Raw genomic sequence first — 19140 nt, forward strand, 5'->3', positions numbered from 1 at the left:
CATATGTGAAAAACCCACAGCTAACATCATATTCAATGGTGTAAAACTGAGAGCCTTTCCTCTCTTGTCAGGACCAAGACAAAGATGCTCACTCTCACCACTCTCATTCAACATAGTACTCGAAGTCCTACCCACAGCAATCAGACAAGAAAAGGGAATATGGGACATCTATATTGGGAAAAAATAAGTTAAATTGTCACTATTTGCAAATGACATTATTTTATTTATTTATTTATTTATTTATTTATTTATTTATTTATTTATTTATTTTTAATGGTTTTTATTATATTATGTTAATCACCATACAGTACATCCCTGGTTTCTGATGTAAAGTTCGATGATTCATTAGTTGCGTATAACACCCAGTGCAACATGCTATATGTGCCCTCCTTACTACCCATCACCAGTCTACCCCATTCCCCCTTCCCCCTCCCCTCTGAAGCCCTCAGTTTGTCTCTGAGTCCATAGTCTCTCATGCTTCATTCCCCCTTCTGATTACCTCCCCCTTTCTTTATCCCTTTCTTCCCCTACCGATCTTCCTAGTTCTTATGCTCCATAGATGAGAGAAACATATGATAATTGTCTTTCTCTGCTTGACTTATTTCACTTAGCATTATCTCGTCCAGTGCTGTCCATGTTGCAGCAAATGTTGAGAACTCGTTCTTTCTGATAGCTGAGTAATATTCCATTGTATATATGGACCACAACTTCTTAATCCAGCAGATGACATGATTTTATACATAGAAAATCCTAAAGACTCCACCAAAATCTACTAGAAGTCATAAACAAATTCAGTAAAGTGCAAGATACAAAATCAATACCCAGTCATCAGTAACATTTTTATGCACTAACAATGAAGTAGAAGAAAAACATGTTTTGAGTAAAAATTAAAAAAAAAAAACATTTACAATTGCAGCAAAAAGAGTAAAGTATTTAGGAATAAATTTAACCAAAGAGGTAAAAAAGACCTGTACTCCAAAACTATAAAACACCAATGAAAGGAATTGATGATGACACAAATTAATGGAAAGAAAAAACATATTCATGGATTGGAAGAATTAATATTGTGAAAATGTCCATATTACCCAAAGCAATCTATAGATTTAATGTACTCTCTATCAAAATACCATGAGTGGTTTTTGCAAAACAAGAGCAAATAATACTAAGACTTGTATGAAACTACAGAAGATCCTGAATAGCCAAGCACTCCTGAGAAAGAAAAACAGAGCTGGAGTTATCACAATACCAGTTTTCAAGATATAGTACAAAGCTCTAATAATCAAAACAGTATGGTACTGGCACAAAAATAGACATGTACATCAATGGAGTAGCCTAGAGACCCCAGAAATAAATCCATGATTATATGGTCAGTTAATCTATGAAAAAAGAGGCAAGAATATGGGGGAAAAGAGAATCTTTTCAATAAATGGTGCTGGTAAAACTGGATAGCTACATGTAAAAGGTTGAAACTGGAACTTTCTTTAATTACATACACAAAAATAAACTCAAGATGGATTAAAGACCTAAATGTGAGACCTGAAACCATAAAAATCCTAGAGAGAACATAGGCAGCAATTTCTCTGACCTCAGCTGTAGCAACATTTTTCTAGATAAGTCTCCTAAGGTTAGGGAAACAAAAGCAGAAACAAACTATTGTGACAACATCAAAATTAAAAGATTTTACACAGTAAAGGAAACAATCAATAACACAAAAAGAAAAGCCTACTGAATGGGAGAAGACATTTGATCAGATATAATATATCTGATAAGGGGTTAATATCTAGTATACATAAAGAACTCCTACAACTCAACAACAACAACAAAAAACAAGTAATCTAATTAAAAATGAGCAGAGAATCTGAGTAGACATTTCTTTAAAGAAGACATAGAGATAGCCAGCAGACACATGAAAAGGTGCTCAACATCATCAGGGAAATGCGAATGGAAACCGCAATTAGATACCACCTCACACCTGTCAGAAAGGCTAAAATCAAAAACAGAAGAATCAACAATTATTGGTGAGGATGTGGAGGAAAAAGAGCCCTTACACTCTGTTGGAAGGAATGCAAACTGGTAGAGCCACTGTGTAAAACAGTATGAAGGTTCCTCAAAAACTTAAAAATAGAAACTACCATAAGATCCAATAATTCCACTACTATTATCAAAGAAAACAAAACACGAATTTGACAAAAAACATGCACCCCTATGTTTACTGCTGCATTGTTTACAATAGCTAAGATACGGAAGCAACCTAAGTATCTATCATAACAAATGGATAAGGAAAATGTGGTACACACACACACACACACACACACACGAATATTTCTCAGCCATAAAAAAGATGAGATCCTGCCATCTGAGACAAAATTTATGGACCTAGAAGATATTATGGTAAGTGACTTACATCGGACTGAGAAATACAATTACCTATGATTGCACTCATAAGTAGAATCTAAAAAATGAGTGAGCAAAAAGCAGAATCAGACCTATAAATGGGTATTAAGGAGGGCACGTGTTGCATGGTGCCCTGGGTGTTATACGCAAGTAATGAATCATGGAAGTTTACATCAAAAACTAGGGATGTACTATACAGTGACTAACTTAATATAATAAAAAATTATAAAAATACAGAGAAGAAACAAATGATTTTTAGACAGGAGGAGTGTGGGGGATGGGTAGAGTGGGTGAAGGGGAGAGGGACGTACAGAGTTCCAGTTATGGAATGAATAAGTCATGAGGATAAAAGGCACAGTGTAAGGAATACAGGCAACGATATTGTAATAGCGATGTATTGGGACTGATGGTAGCTGCACTTGGGGTGAACATAGCGTAGTGAATAAACTTGTCAAGTCACTATGCCGTACACCTGAAATTTATGTAACATTGTGTGTCAACTATGCTCAAATAAACAAACAAACAAACAAAAAACCCACAAAAACCCCACAAAGTACTCTTTCCCGTTGGAAATGAATGCTCTGAGTAGCCTAGCTGGGTATATAGCAAGAAAAATGTACCTATCTGTGTTTAAAGATGTGAATGCCTTTACTCCAGATGAAAAACCTGAATAACCAGATTTGGGGAACATGTATAAAGAAAACTCTAGCTCTGTATCCAAAAAATTTACCATCTACCAAATGCAATGATACATGCATTTTTTTTTTTTTTTCAGAATCTGCCTGAAGTTTTCAAAATAGAAGTCAGGATGAAGTTCCAGGGAGGATCCTAGTTGGGATCGATGCGGTCATTTGACATAGCTATATCTCTGAGTCCGACACTGGAGACTGTCACTTGCTGCAGCTCAGCGGCCCACAGGGTGGTCTTTCTGATGTGCCTGCATGAGTGGTTATATACATTGGAGAGATGTCCATTAGCAGGGGAGACAGAGTCATTGGTAGAAAGGGTGGACACACGGGGACTGATGTGGCAGAAAATTTTCCTTTATTTATGGTCCCTTGGCTTCAGGAGAGCTGAATTGCTTAGAGAATTGAGCAACATGAAGGGAATTTATTTAATAAGAGGCTCCGAGCATTTAGCCTCTGAAACCCCTGGCAGGGCTCACCTTCTTCTCATCAGCCACAGGCTAAAGGCATCATCTCCATGCTTCTCTGAGATGTCCAATTATTCCAAAGAACAATTGCCAGTCCCCCATTTCCTGTCCTTTCTGCATCAATTGTCCTTGGAAGGAAGGACCTGTAGAGCCATTGAGTGAGGCATCAGGGAAAGCTAGAACAGTCCAGTAAGTACTCTGGGAAAATGGTGTTGAGGGAAGGAAAGCTTTAATTAACCATGTGTTCTGGGTAAACAGGTTGATGAGACAGTGCAATAGGATTGATTTCAATTCCTGCACATTTCATGACAATTGAGGATTCTTGCTCCTCACTCCTTCTCAGCTTTTCTTTTTTCTCTTCTCAGAGCATCATCGCAGGGACTCTCGCCTCCTGCAGCAGGAACCAACAACCCTCCCCTATGTCTGCTCACCTCTTGGGTTGTGCTTTATTCCAACATTAGCTTTTCCTCTTATTTGTTAAGCACTGGCTGGGGCAGCCCTGCAGAGTGAGAAGAGCCTTGACTTGGAGTCATGAAATAAGCAGCATTTGGAATCCTGCTCTTAAAAACAAAACATGCCCAAGTATACCATCAACATATTATGTGGTGCTTTTTTACTTCTAGAAGTGATATTTAAAGAAATTCTACTCAAAGATGAAAGAAAGAAGGCACAGTGGCTGGCAGATCTTCCAATGACAAAGAACAGAGTATCAGAAAAGGAACATGCAAAATAATGTAATCTGGTCATGTAAACAATGCAAAGAATGTAAAAATTATCGGTATTTGCATTGAAAAAGTAAATACAGGATTCATACACAGTGTTTAGAATAATTAATACCAATGTATGAAAATTGTAAACTCCACATACATGGCATAAAAATGCCCTAATTATCAAGCGCCTAATTTTTACATACATATGAAGTAAGGTTTGAGGGAAGGCATAGAGGAAAATAAATGTTAGAAGATAAAAGGTGAAGGACTGGAAGCCACAGATGATGTAGACCAGCACAACTCAGTCATGAATGAGCAGCGGAATCCCCCGTGATCTTGTCACCATGTGGATTGTGATTCAGCAAGTCTGAATGTGGCCTGGGATTCTGCATTCAAAAAAGCTCTGAGCAGTGCTGCTCCTGCTGGTCCATGGACCGCACTCTGAGTAGCCGGGTATAAAGGGCATGACTGCTTTGGAACTAGGACTACATTTCCAGATGGTAGTGGCAGCAGAGGGAAGGAATGAAGCATCTCAAATTCCCCAACTGAGGCAATTGTAATCGGGAAGTACTTTGTTAATCCATTCGCTGGAAATTAAAGGCAATCACATTTCTGTGCTGTCACTGTGATGGTCATTGAATGCTGTTTTTTTCCCCTTTTTTTCTAGCTATTTTACCCACATGGAATCAGGAAATCAAACACATGCTGAAGAATTTCTCCTTCTGGGATTTTCAGCAAAGTCGGAGACTCAGTTCATGCTCTTCGGGCTGTTCCTGTGCGTATACTTGGTCATGTTCACTGGGAATGTGCTCATCATCCTGGTCATCTGCTCAGACTCCCGCCTCCACACCCCCATGTACTTCTTTCTGGCCAACCTGTCCTCTGCTGACATCTGTTTCACCTCCACCACTGTCCCCAAGATGCTGCTGAACATCCAGACTCAGAGTAAAGTTATCACATATGCAGGATGCCTCAGCCAGACATTTTTTTTCTTTGTGTTTGGATGCCTGGACAATTTACTCCTGACCGTGATGGCCTATGACCGCTTTGTGGCCATCTGTCACCCCCTGCACTACTCAGTCATCATGAACCCCCAGCTCTGTGGGCTGCTGGCCTTGGGGTCCTGGTGCATCAGTGTCATGGGCTCCCTGCTTGAGACCTTGACCCTTTTGAGGCTGTCCTTCTGCACAAACATGGAAATCCCACACTTTTTTTGCAATCTTCCTCAAGTCCTGAAGCTCGCCTGTTCTGACACCTTCATCAATAACGTCGTGGTGTATTTTGTGACTATTGTCCTTGGTGTTCTTCCTCTCTCTGGGATCCTCTTTTCTTATCCTCAGATTTTCTCCTCCATCCTGAGAATTTCATCAGCCAGGGGCAAGTACAAAGCCTTTTCCACGTGTGGGTCTCACCTCTCGGTGGTCTCCTTGTTCTATGGCACAGGCCTCAGGGAATACCTCAGTTCTATAGCAACTTCATCCTCCAGGACGAGTCTGGTGGCCTCGGTGATGTACACCATTGTCACCCCCATGCTGAACCCCTTCATCTACAGCTTGAGGAACAGGGACATGAAGGGGGCCCTGAGCAGGCTCCTCGGCAGGGTGGTGCCTCTCAGCGTCAGGACCATCACCGGACTCTCCTGAGTAGCTGGGCACACAATATGGAGGCCCAGAGATCCTGGCTTCCTTCATCCACTATTTTAATTTTTTTCCCCAGGTGTACACATTTTAAGTCAGGTCTATTCTTGGGTCTTCCGTGTCTTCTCTATTTTCCTTCAGGGTATATCTTGGGTTACCTTTTTCACTTTATAACCAGTTGCTTTCACTTGGTATGTATACAAGCTGGTATTTCTCAGTAATCTTTGGTAATGGTTTGGATTTCTTAAAAAAATAAGTCAAATCTCATGTATTTAATATCTATCCTCAGAATGATGGATGTGTACCTAGCTTGGAAATGTCCCCAAAACTCATTTACAGAGATGTTTTCTCAAGTCACCTGGATAAAACCAACTCAAAGATTTGATTCCCCTCCCTTTTTATCCTTATCTGATTCACTTTCCTTCCAGTGACGTTGACTTTACTAAATTTCTCTGATCACCCACAATATAGACTCCTTGAACTTCAGAACTGTCTTTTCCCTGTCTTTGAGACTGCAGTGCCTAGTACAGTTCTCAGGATGGAGTTTATGCTCAGTGAATATTTGTTGAGTGAAAAACCTATGGGTGGGTGGTTAAATACATCAGGACCAGAAAATAAAAGTGTATTGATTTAATGAAAGCTTTTGAGTTAGAAAAGAAATTTGGCAAGTTTTTTTCTTTGTTAGTTTTTAGTAGCCTCCATGCCCAGTGTGGATCCTAAGGCAGGGATTGAACTCACAACCCTGAGATTAAGACCTGAGCTGAGATCAAGAGTTGGTTGCTTAAAGTTGGTACAGCCACTCTGGAAAACAGTGTGGAGGTCCCTAAAAAGTTAAAAGTTGAGCTACCCTATGACCCAGCCATTGCACTACTGGGTATTTACCCCAAAGATACAGATGTAGTGAAGAGAAGGGCCATATGCACCCCAATGTTCATAGCAGCATTGTCCACAATAGCTAAATCGTGGAAGGAACCGAGATGCCCTTCAACAGATGACTGGATTAAGAAGTTGTGGTCCATATATACAAGGGACTATTACTCAGCTATCAGAAAGAATGAGTTCTCAACATTTGCTGCAACATGGATGGCACTGGAGGAGATAATGCTAAGTGAAATATGTCAAGCAGAGAAAGACAATTATCATATGGTTTCTCTCATCTATGGAACATAAGAATTAGGATGATCGGTAGGGGAAGAAAGGGATAAAGAAAGGGGGGGTAATCAGAAGGAGGAATGAAGTATGAGAGACTATGGACTCTGAGAAACAAACTGAGGGCTTCAGAGGGGAGGGGGGTGGGGGAATAGGATAGGCTGGTGCTGGGTAGTAAGGAGGGCACGTATTGCATGGTGCACTGGGTGTTATACGCAACTAATGAATCATCGAACTTTACATAAAAAACCAGGATGTACTGTATGGTGACTAAAATAATATAATAAAAAAACACTAAAAAAAAAAGAATTGGTTGCTTAGCTCACTGAGTCCCACAGGCACCCCTTTCTATTGGTTTTGTTTCCTCTTTTATAATATAACAGATTTTTATTTTATAGGATTTGTGTTTTACCATTCTTCTGTCTTGATGCCAGTTTAAGCTTAAGCCAATTACACAATTTTATAAAATTAGTTTCAGATGTAGAATGTAGTGACTCATCAGTTGCATATAACACCCACTGCTCATTGTATCAAGTGCCCTCCTTAATGCCCAACACCCAATTATCCCTTCCCCCCGCCTACCTCCCCTCCAGCAACCCTCAGTTTGTTTCTTAGAGTTCAGCACCTCTTATGTTTTGCCTTTCTGTCAATTTTGATTTATTTATTTATTTATTTATTTATTTATTTATTTATTTATTTGACACACACACACACACAGAGAGAACATAAGTAGGCAGAGAGGCAGGCAGAGGGAGAAGGAAGAGCAGGTTCCCCACTGAGCAGAAAGAATTTTCATCTTGTTTTATTTTTTCTTCCCTTCCCCATGTTCATCTGTTTTGTTTCTTTAATTCCACCTCTGAGTGAAATCATAAGGTATTTTTCTCAGTTGGAGTGAGTTAATTTGTTTAAATATATGACTCAATGTACTTATTCATAGTATTCCCAATGAAACTGTGTCTGCGGGTAAAGGGCAGTCACATGCACTCACAGTATAGCAAGGAAACATACCTAGAATGAAGAAAAGTTACACAGTGGTAACCCCTACATCTATCTTGTTGCAAGAGAAAGTGTCCTTTTTCTGCCGGAATGTTAAAAAAACAGACAAAGAAAACCAAAGATTGGTGAAGTCAATCACTCCTTGCAGTCTGAAAGATGCGATGGGATTTTGAAGATAGACAGGTGAATAATCCCAACTAGACCAGTGATGACTCCAAGCAGAAGGCAGCAGGTGTATGGAAGTTCTGAGCCTGGAGCCTTCCTATTCAGGTGAAGCTACAACTCGAGTTCAGTGTTTGTGGCATCGATGTGGGCAAGGTGGCATGAGTGGGAACCTGGTGGGTGGTCCGGGGGGGCAAGCCAAGTGTTGGAAGCTGTGGAATTTGGGTTTCAGTCTCCAGCAGGGAGCCACTGGGAAGGGTTTATGATAGGGAATTGGACTTAACTGCAAAGTAGAAAGATCTCTCTGAGTAAATGTGAATATTGGCTAGGGGGCGCCAGTCTTTGGTAGGTGGAGAGCCAAGAAGGAACAGAAATAAGGCTGTGGGCTTGGGGACCCAAAGGTGGGGAAGCGATGGGGACATTGGGGAGAAGAAAACACTCAGCCAAATCTCATCACCAGTAATAACCACTCATTATCAAGGGGAGGAAACTCTGCTAAGATCTTTCCATCTATTCACTAAATCTGTCAACCACCTGAGGAGGATGGACAGCTTGAGCCCTATGATTTGGGAGAGTATTTTAACATTTAGAAAATTTGGTTGGTGCTCCAAGTACAAATAAAAAACATGCTTAGGTCCAAAATGTGAAACATGACTTTCTTATTATAAAAGTTTTGCATTTTATATCATTTACAAAAGTAGCTTATTAGATCTTTCTCCCCACGTTTTCCTTCAAAGGTTTGGAACTGATTTTTGTTTCTTTACAAACTGTACACAAAATGATCCTGTTAAAATGGAGACCCATCATTACATGCTCATAGGAGACTTAACTTCCGGAACTTGCATGCAGTTTTACATTTTTAGGGGAAAGACAATCTGATCTCAACAGCTTGCCTTGTATCACTGTCTGTGTAATTAGTTTGGTTGGAAGTAAGACCATCTTGGTGGTGATTTTTAAAACAATAAATGAACAAATGAAAAGCAGGATGGTGAAGGGCAGCGGGGGATACAGGCTTCCATTTAAGGAATGAATGAGTCACAGGAATAAAAGGCACAGCGTGGGGAATATAGTCAGTGATATTGTCACAGCATTGTGTGGTGGTAACAGATGGCAGCTCCGCAGGTTGTGAGTATGATGTAACGTTTAAACTTGTTGAATCACTGTGTTGTACACCCAAAAGTAATGTCACATTGTGTGTTAGCCACACTCAAACTGTAAAAGTTATTAAAAAAAAAACCCGTCTTTTTTCAGTCTTTTAATTTACTTATTTATTCAGAACACTACATCAAAAACTAATGATGTACTGTATGGTGACATAGCATAATAATAAAAAATATAAATTCTTTTGTTTTTAAAGATTTTATTTATTTATTCGACAGAGAGAGACAGCCAGGGAGAGAGGGAACATAAGCAGGGGGAGTGGGAGAGGAAGAAGCAGGCTTCCAGCAGAGGATCCTGATGTGGGGCTCGATTCCAGAAGGCCGGGATCACGCCCTGAGCCGAAGGCAGGTGCTTAACGACTGAGCCACCCAGGTGCCCCCCAAATATGTAAATTCAATTAATTAACTTATATTATTGGTTTCAGAGGTAGAGGTCAGTGATTCATCAGTCTTATGTAATACCCAGTGCTCATTACAACACATAACCTCCCCAATGTCCATCACCTAGTTACCCCCTTCCCCCACCTCCCTCCCCTCCAAGAACCCTCAGTTTGTTTCCTATGATTAAGACTCTCTTATGGTTTGTCTCCCTCTCTGGTTTTGTCTTGTTTTATTTTTTCCTTTCTTCTCCTATGATCCTCTGTTTTGTTTCTTAAATTCCACATATCAGTGAGATCCTATGATAATTGCCTTCCTCTGATTGACTTACTTCACTTAGCGTAATACCATCTAGTTCCATCCACGTTGTTGCAAATGGCAAGATTTCCTCTTTTGATGGCTGAGTAGTATTTCATTGTGTGTATATATATATGTCACATCTTCTTTATCCATTTAACTGTCAATGGACACCTGGGCTCTCCCCATAGTTTGGCTGTTGTGGACAATGCTGCTGTTAACATTGTGATGCATGTAACCCTTCAGATCACTACATTTGTATCTTTGGGGTATATACCCAGTAGTGCAATTGCTGGGTTGTGGGGTAGCCCTATTTTCAATTGTTCAAGGAACCCCGTGTTGTTTTCCCGAGTGGCTGCACCAGCTTGCATTCTCACTAACAGTGTAACAGGGTTCCCTGTTCTCCACATCCTTGCAAACATCTGCTGTTTCCTGACTTGTTAAGTTTAGCCATTGTGACCCATGTGGGGTGGTATTTCATTGTGGTTTTGATTTGCATTTCCCTGATACCAAGTGATGCAGAGCATTTTTTCATGTGTCTGTTGGCCATTTGTATGTCTTCTTTGGAGAAATGTCTGTCCTTGTCTCCTGCCCATTTCTTGACTGGATTATTCATTCTTTGGGTGTTGAGTTTGATCTGCTCTTTATAGATAGACTTTGGATACTAGGCCTTTATCTGATATGTCATTTGCAAATATCTTCTCCCATTCTGTCGGTTTTCTTTTGGTTTTGTTGACTGTTTCCTTTGCTGTGCAAAAGCTTTTTATCTTGGGGCACCTGGGTGGCTCAGGTGTTAGGCGTCTGCCTTCGGCTCAGGGCATGATCCCAGTGTTCTGGGATTGAGCCCCACGTCAGGCTCCTCTGCTGAGAGCCTGCTTCTTCCTCTCCCACTCCCCCTGCTTGTGTTCCCTCTCTCTCTGGTTATCTCTCTGTCAAATAAAAATATAAAATCTTTTTTTTTAAAAAAAAGGTTTTTATCTTGATGAAGTTCCAATAATTCATTTTTTTTTTTACTTTGTTTCCCTTGCCTCCAGCTACAAGTCTAATAAGACATTCCACAGCTGAGGTCTAAGAGGTTATTGCCTGTGTTCTCCTCTAGGATTCTCATGGATTCCTATAATCACATTTAGGTCTGTCATCTGTTTTGAGTTTATCTTTGTGTATGGTGTAAGAGGATGGTTTAGTTTCATTCTTCTGCATGTGGCTGTCCAATTCTCCCAGCACCATTTGTTGAACAGACTCTTTTTTCTCTTGGATAGTCTTTTCTGCTTTGTCAAAGATTAGTTGACCATGGTGTTGAGGGTCCATATCTGGGTTCTGTATTCTGTTCCATCGACCTATGTGTCTGTTTTTGTGCCAGTACCATACTCTCCTGATGATTACAGCTTTGTAATATAGCTTAAAGTCAGGCATTGTGATGCCACTAGTTTTGGTTTTCTTTTTCAACATTCCTTTGGCTCTTAAGGGTCTTTTCTGGTTCCATATAAATTTTAGGATTATTTGTTCCAGTTCTGTGGAAAAATTAATGGTATTCTTCATAAGGAAGAAACTACACTTGGCCACTAAGCCCTTATATAACTTTATTGTAGATGAAAATACAAAATCACAGTTTTCACCTCGAGTCTGTCAATCTCTTTACATCACTACCTTCATTCCTCTTTCTGGTAATGTGGACTCTAAGGCTGTTCTGTCTATGTCTCAGGCTACCGACAAGGATGCTCAGGCTAGGAAATCCTGGGCACCCCCTGCACCCCTGTGTTTGTGGGCATTCTCAAAGATGCTTCCCTGGCCAGAGCCTCTGTAGTGGCTGCACCAGCCCTTGGGTTCTTATTGTGATGGCAAGACAGGCCTCAGCAACACCCATCAGAACTGCTGTAGCTAGGACCCACAGTATTACGTTGAATAAGAGTGATGAGAGTGGACACCCTTGTCTTGCTCCTGTTCTCAGAGAAAAATTTTTCGAACTGTTCACCCCTGAGAATGATGTTATTGTAGGTTTATCCTATATGGTCTTCTTTTACGATGAGGTATGTTCTTCCTATATCTATCTTTTTGAAGGTTTTTTTTTTTTAATCATGAAAATATGTTGCATTTTGTCAACAGCTTTTTCTGCATATATTGGGAGGATCATATGATTGTTATATTTCATTCTTTTAATGTGATGTATCACTTTTATTGATTTGCTTGTGCTAAACCATCCTTGTATCCCAGGGATAAATGCCACTTGATCACGGCATATAATCCCCTTAATGTGCTCTTTAATTTAGTTTGCTAATATTATTTGAAAAATTTTGTGTCTTTGTTCATCAGGAATATTGGTCTATGATTTTCTTTCTTTCTTTCTTTCTTTCTTTCTTTCTTTCTTTCTTGTATTATTATTATTATTTATTTATTTTTTGTACTGAATTTTTCTGTCTTTGGTATCAGGGTGATGCTGGCCTTGTAAAATGAGGTTGAGAATGTGCCCTCCTCTTTAAGTTTCTGGAAGGGTTTGAGAAGGATTGTCGTTTATTCTTCTTTAAATGATTAATAGAATTCACCTGTGGAGCTTTCACGTCCTGGGCTTTCCTTTACTGGGAGATTTTTGATTATTGATATAACAGGCTTATTCATTATTGGTTTGTTCATATTTCCTGTTTCTTCCTGATATAGTCATGGTAGGTTGTATGTTTCTAGGGATTTACCCATTTTTTCTAGGTTGTCCATTTTTTTCGAGAGAAATTGTCCATAGTGGTCTCCTATGATTCTTTGTATTTCTATGTTATTGTTTGCCAGGTATCATCTTTTTCTGCTGATTTTATTTATTTGTGTCTTCTCCCCAATCCTGTTCTTTGCTCTAACTAAAGTTTTTCCAATTTTGTTTAGCTTTTCAAAAAAATTGGCTCCTAGCTTTGTTAATCTTTTCTATTATTTTCTGGTCTATATATCATTTATGTTTGCTCTAATATTTGTTATTTCTTTTTCCTCTGCTGCTTGGGACTTATTTTGTTCCTTTTCTAGGTCTTGTACCATAAAGTGAGGAACTAATGAATCATTAAACACTACATCAAAAACTTATGATGTACTATATGCTGGCTGATTGAATATAATAAAAAATGGCAAGGAAAAAGTGAGGATATTTAGTTAAGGTCTTTTATTTTTCTCAATGTAGGTATTCTTTGCTATAAATCCCCTCTAGAGCTGGTTTTGTAACATCTCATAAGTTTTGATAGATTATGTTTCCATTTTCATTTGGTTCAAGATTTTTAAGTTGATTTCTTCCTTCATCATTGGCTGTTTATGGATGCCATGGCTTAATTCCCACATCATTGAGGATATCTCAGATATCTGTGCCCACATGTTCAGTGCAGCATTATTCACAATAGTCAAGACATGGAAACAGCCTAGTATCCATTGACAGATGATTTTTAGATGGCATATCTATACAATGGGGTTCACCAGTAAAAAAGGAAGACATCCTGTCTTTTGCTAAAACATGGATGGACCCTGAGGACATTATGCTAAGTGAAATAGAAAGAGAAAGACAAATACTGTATGATCTCACTTATATGTGAAATACAAAAATATGAACTCATAGAAACAGAGAGTAGGTTGATTTTTGCCTGTGGCTGGGGTTTGGGGAAATGAGAAGATGCTTGTGAAAGCTTACAAACCTTCAGTTGTGAGATGAATAAATTCTGGAAACTTAATGTACAATATGGTCATTATGGTTAACTGTATTGTGTTGTATACTTGAATTTTGTTAACAGAGTACATCACAAATGTTCTCAAAGCAAAAAAAAAAAAAAGACAACTTTGTGAAGTGATGGATGTATTCAATAACCTATCGTGGTGATCATTTCCCAACATGTATGTATATGAAATCACCAGGTTGAATGCTTAAACTTTCACAATTTTATATGTCAATTATGCGTAAAACTAGAAAAATGAAGGAAAACTATTCCTATGTCTCTGTCTTCTATTTGCATTTCAAATGTCACCTCTGCCCAGCAGAACCCTCCCCATAAAAAATATACCAGGATGAAAACCATTACGAATATATCAATGGGAAGGTTAGTCAATAGGAAAACAGTATCTACATAAGGATGCCATGGATATATCATCAGTGATACAACAGTCCTTAGCTCTATCAATCAGTGAGTTAGATAGGAGATCCTGGTCTCTCTGAGACATCTGGAAAGAAAAACTTTTATTTCTTTGCTCTTTTCTTACTAGGAATGGTGATCTACAGGCAAGGGGTGGGAGGAAATATTTACCATTGGAGGAAAGCCTGACCCTCTGGAGTCAAATTTCCATAACTGCCCAGTGGACACATAATTTAGTCTCATTGTCTCCTCTGAGATCATTCCACTGCTGAAGGTGAAAGTGGAAATGAAAACTTTCAAATTGAAATTTACACCAGTGGTAAACTGTTTGCAGAGATGGTCCCACATTCCCATCTTCCTCTGTAGCCGTGTCTTTGACAGTGTGTGCAGCACCTTCCATCGGGTGGGGGACACTCTTCCTCCACAATTGATCTGGGCTGGATTAGGGTATTTTATGTGCTGTGGCCAGCAGGATATGCTGGGAGTGACAGTTGACCTTAGAGCCTTGGTGCATTTCTGCTGCTTTGTCTTGGATCTCTGCCTCCAAAAAGTGAATTAAGCCAGGTGGTGTGCCAGAGGAAGTGAGGACATGTGGAGCAGAGCCCAGCTGTCCAAGCCAAGGCCACTCTGGATCAGCCACAGGTAGCTAGCCAAACCACAATTATATTAGAATGCCCTGGCGAGATCAGCATCACACCCCCAGCTGACACACAGGTGACTCAAGACTTTTGAGACATCAACAGAGATTAGAACCACTCATTACCATACAATTCCATTTGATGCTAAAGACATTACAAGCCATTTGCCTTCAGGGTGGTTTGCTTGCAGCAACATTCATGATCATTCTGATATTTAAGTTTATTTTGGAGAACTGCTAAAAGGTGATGCATTCATGATTACTGTGTTCTTCAAGTTTATTTCATGTAACTGTATTAAAAATGAGTCCACTGAGGCCCTTTCAAGGTAACATGGAAAGGTAGGAAGGACATGCATGATGCATAAAACTTGTGACTCTGAATCACATATTGGACAGGAATCCAAGCTTGCTAGTGAGTCATTCTGTTATTATGAGGATGATATATAATGGATGATAATGATATTGTTCATTTGCTGCACCTTTAGAGATTAGGGCAAAATTTCAAATAGTGGGGGATATTTTGTTTAGAGAAATGGAAGGAATCATATTTGTATGTAGCACTGGAAATGTTCAACCAGAAACCAGAACGTAATTTAATAAGACCCTAAACATGCCACCCATCTTTCATGTTAATAAATACACCTTACAGATGGACCCTGATATTCCATAATTCAATAGGTAGGTAAAGTTCTTAAGAAAGAAATATTTTGCATCCAATAAGTGTATGATTTAATATTTTACTTCATCATCCTTAAAGCAAGTTTGACTCTAAGGCCATATTATGTCAATCTATTTTTTCCACATTTGTCTCTCTGTGTAGATTACACATGGAGACACATATTTTATTATCATTTTTTTTTTGCCAGTGACTGATAAGCATGGTGGACACAAGCTGTGTAACGACAGGATCCTAATGTGTAGAAAAATCCCCATGAGCAGCTAGAACCACCAGTACGTCAGAGTCTGCATTCTCTGGCACAGCAGTGAACGTAGTGATACACAAAGAAATGATATTCACAAAAGTGAAGCACATGGTCTCAGATTTTTCTCTGTTATAAACATATAAATAACTGTGGTTGCCAAGAGTAGATTTTCCATAGAAGCAGTATTCATCAAACAAAAGAAAAATACTCACCAAGATATATTTCATTTGAGAAGAAATTATTCTTAGCAGATCTATGTAGTCCTTTGAAATAGGTGAGAATTTCCAAATATTTTACATCCAAAGTTAGGAATAACATTGAGACAGTACAGAAATGACAAAGGGAAAATCTCTTGGGTATCAGAGATATCACAAACCTTAATAAAGTTGAGTTACATACATTGTAACAGAGAGGTCAAAACCAAAAAGACAGAATTATAGGAAATAAATTAGCAAAGCAAGTTCTACTTCCACAATCTCACAACTTTTGTCTAAGGCCTCAGGCCCTGCCAATATGGGTACTTCTTCAGTCCAGTACTATTGACCCTTTTAGAGCTGCCATCCCAGGGAATCTCATCAGAGCCCTCTTTATGTCTTTGTTTCTCAGGCTGTAGATGAAGGGGTTCAACATGGGTGTGACCACTGTGTACATCACAGAGGCTACAGCACTTGCGTGGGAGCTCTGGGTAGCAGCAGAGCTAAGGTACACTCCTAGGCTCGTACAGGAAAATAAGGAGACAACTGACAAGTGTGATGTGCAGGTGGAAAATGCTTTATACTTGCCCTGAGCTGATGAGATCCCAAGTATGGAGGAAACTATCTTAGAATAAGAAAAAAAGACCCCAGCCAGTGGAGCACCCCCCAGCAGCATAGCTGAAAAATACATCACCATGTTACTAAGAAAAGTGTCAGAGCAGGCAAGTTGGATCATCTGACTGAGTTCACAGAAGAAGTGGGGAATTTCCACCTTTCTACAGAAGGACAGTTGCAAGACCATTAAGCTTTCTAACAAGGAATGCAAGAAACTCAGGATCCAGGACAGCAGAACCAACAGTCCACAGAGCCAGGGCTTCATGATGACCGCGTAGTGCAGGGGGTGACAGATGGCCACAAAGCGGTCATAAGCCATCACAGTCAGGAGAAGGACATCTAATCCTGTAAACAGTACGAAAAAATACATCTGGGTGATGCAGCCTGAATAGGTTATGACTTTGCTCTGAACCTGGATGTTCCACAGCATCTTGGGGACGGTGGTGGAGATGAAACAGATGTCTACAAAGGACAGGTTGGCCAGGAAGAAGTACATGGGGGTGTGGAGGTGGGAGTCTGAGCTGACGGCCAGGATGATGAGCAGGTTTCCAAACACAGTGATCAGGTGCATGGAGAGGAAAAGCCCAAATAGGAGGGGCTGAAGTTCTGGTTCCTCTGAAAATCCTAGAAGAAGAAATTCTGAAATTCCTGTATCATTTCCTGGTTCCATGTGGTGGAGGTGACTAGCAGTAAAGGGGATACTAACATGACTAATTTTACCACAAATGGACATTTCTCATAATGAAGAAATGATAAAATTTATATTGTTCAGTCAAGGTACGTAATATCAATATTTTGTGGTTGGATCTGGGCCCCTTGATGGGATCTCTATTTCCTCTCTTATTAGGAATTTCCAGCACCACATCAGATGTTCCCCAAAAGGTCAGTTTTTGTACAATTTGAATAAGAAATTATTTAATGTACTTTAGGAATGTATAGAGTGTCAACCATATTTCAGAAATATCTAGTCATAAAGTAGAGGGTGCTGAAAAGCAATAATCCCTACAATTCAATGATGGTGATAGGATAGAAGCATATATAAAGATTAAATAATCATGAGATGGGGGCAGAAGTTATGAAAAAACAGAAGCTATTTAAGGGAGAGAGTGGATGGGGAGTTACATTGTGAATCGAGGTTCAGCTAAGAAGTTGACATTTGAACAGAGACCTCATGGAAGAGGTCTGTATTCAACAGTATTGAAGGGAGTTTTGAGAACTAACTGAGGTAGGATCTATAGGAGCAATAATCCCATCAAATCAACATGGATGAATACTAAAATTCTTCCAAACCTTGAAATAGAAGGGTATTACACATAAAGTTCTTAGAAATTTTAGGCACATAACAGGTGCTCTTTTAGTATATGTTGAATGAATCAGGAATTAGGTCTCATTATGTATGGCCATTTAATATATGACATAGCTGCATTTGGATTTAGTTGGCAAAGATTGGATGGATGAATGGAAGTTGGCACAAAGAGCTTTCCACGGAAAGGAAGTGCAGTGGTTCCTTATCTCACACATCTCACAAAAACCAGAAGGAGTAAACCTTAGTTTAGGAGTAATCATTTCATTTTAGATATGCATCTAGAAATTACATATAAAAATCACAGGAGGGAAACCATTATAATTAAGGCAAGAAACTCAGAATTAGAAGGTAGATATATTTTTAAAACATTTAAAACTATACTATGGCCAAATATATCTATCTAAAAGTCAATAGAAAAACTATGATTTACAACAATTATTTGAAATGCTGAAAATATAGACAATTAGGCATATAATATGTGGACGCATAGTAATAATAGATAAATTAACATGGTAATCAAATATAGGAATCATTGCTCAAGCTCACTAATAGCTTAAAAAATCCACAGAAATGTCTTTCATACCCATTCCCCTGAGAAAACACTCAGGGTTGTCACATTGATTGGGATTGGAACGTTTGAACAATTAACAAAGGGGTACATTCTACGTTTGCTGTCAGAATTGTGAGGTGTCACAGCATCTTGGGGAGGCTCTGAAGACAGTTAAAAATGTTAAAAATACAGATGTTCTTTGGGGTACCTGTCTGGCTCAGTCTGTATTACATAGGACTCTTGAGCTTGGGGTTGTAGGTTCAAGCCCCATGGTGGGTGTAGAGATTACTTTTTAAATATTTTTTAAAGTACAGATTTTTTTACCCCACGGTTTCTCAATATCTGCACTATGGGCATTTGGAGGCAGAGCCTTCTCTGTGATGGCATGTGTCCTGTGCATTTTAGGATGTTTAGAGCATCCCTGGCCTCCAGCACCCCTCCCCAGTGTGACAGCCCAAAATGTCTTCAAACATTACTCAATGTCTGCTGGGGGACAAATCACTTTTGTTTGAGAAACATAGTTTTAAGTGTTTAAAAATATTTAGTAGCATTGATATAGTAGTAATTTAATGAGAAACAAATATGAAAGACCACCAAGAGTGTAAATGGCACAGCCACACCACGAAATATCATGTGAGTGTTGAAATAATGAATCAGCATTACACTGGTTGACCAGAAGGACATGTAGAAGGTACTCCTGAGTCAGAAGGACTGCGGAGAGAAGCTCGAAAGAAAGGCTGTCCCGGAACATAAAGAATACTTATGACACACAAAGGTGTCTTTTTATACATTCT

The 19140-nt window shown here is 39.3% G+C and overlaps 2 protein-coding genes across 2 annotated transcripts; one reads left to right on the forward strand and one right to left on the reverse strand.

Moving 5' to 3' along the window:
- Window positions 1–4937: 4937 nt before the first annotated feature.
- LOC125283789 (olfactory receptor 7C1-like) lies at window positions 4938–5900 on the forward strand. Its single transcript, XM_048227152.1, has one exon. It carries the CDS (start codon window positions 4938–4940, stop codon window positions 5898–5900), a length of 963 nt encoding a protein of 320 aa, XP_048083109.1.
- Window positions 5901–16206: 10306 nt separating this feature from the next.
- Window positions 16207–17061, reverse strand: LOC113249125 (olfactory receptor 7A17-like). The gene is made up of 2 exons (XM_026490675.2): window positions 16707–17061; window positions 16207–16421 (listed from the first exon to the last, which is right to left on the reverse strand). Exons 1-2 carry the CDS (start codon window positions 17059–17061, stop codon window positions 16207–16209), a joined length of 570 nt encoding a protein of 189 aa, XP_026346460.2.
- Between the last annotated feature and the right edge of the window lie 2079 nt (window positions 17062–19140).

The sequence above is a fragment of the Ursus arctos genome, unplaced genomic scaffold (genome assembly GCF_023065955.2).
Source record: "Ursus arctos isolate Adak ecotype North America unplaced genomic scaffold, UrsArc2.0 scaffold_14, whole genome shotgun sequence".
NCBI lineage: Eukaryota > Metazoa > Chordata > Mammalia > Carnivora > Ursidae > Ursus > Ursus arctos.

Excerpts from the sequence above, each read along its gene's own strand:
- LOC125283789 (XM_048227152.1), top strand. The coding sequence starts at position 4,938 with ATGGAATCAGGAAATCAAACACATGCTGAAGAATTTCTCCTTCTGGGA.
- LOC113249125 (XM_026490675.2), bottom strand. The coding sequence starts at position 17,061 with ATGCACCTGATCACTGTGTTTGGAAACCTGCTCATCATCCTGGCCGTC. Across the intron at positions 16,422-16,706 it reads TCTGCTGTCCTGGATCCTGA|TTGTCTCCTTATTTTCCTGT; the intron begins GTTTCTTGCATT and ends CACACTTGTCAG.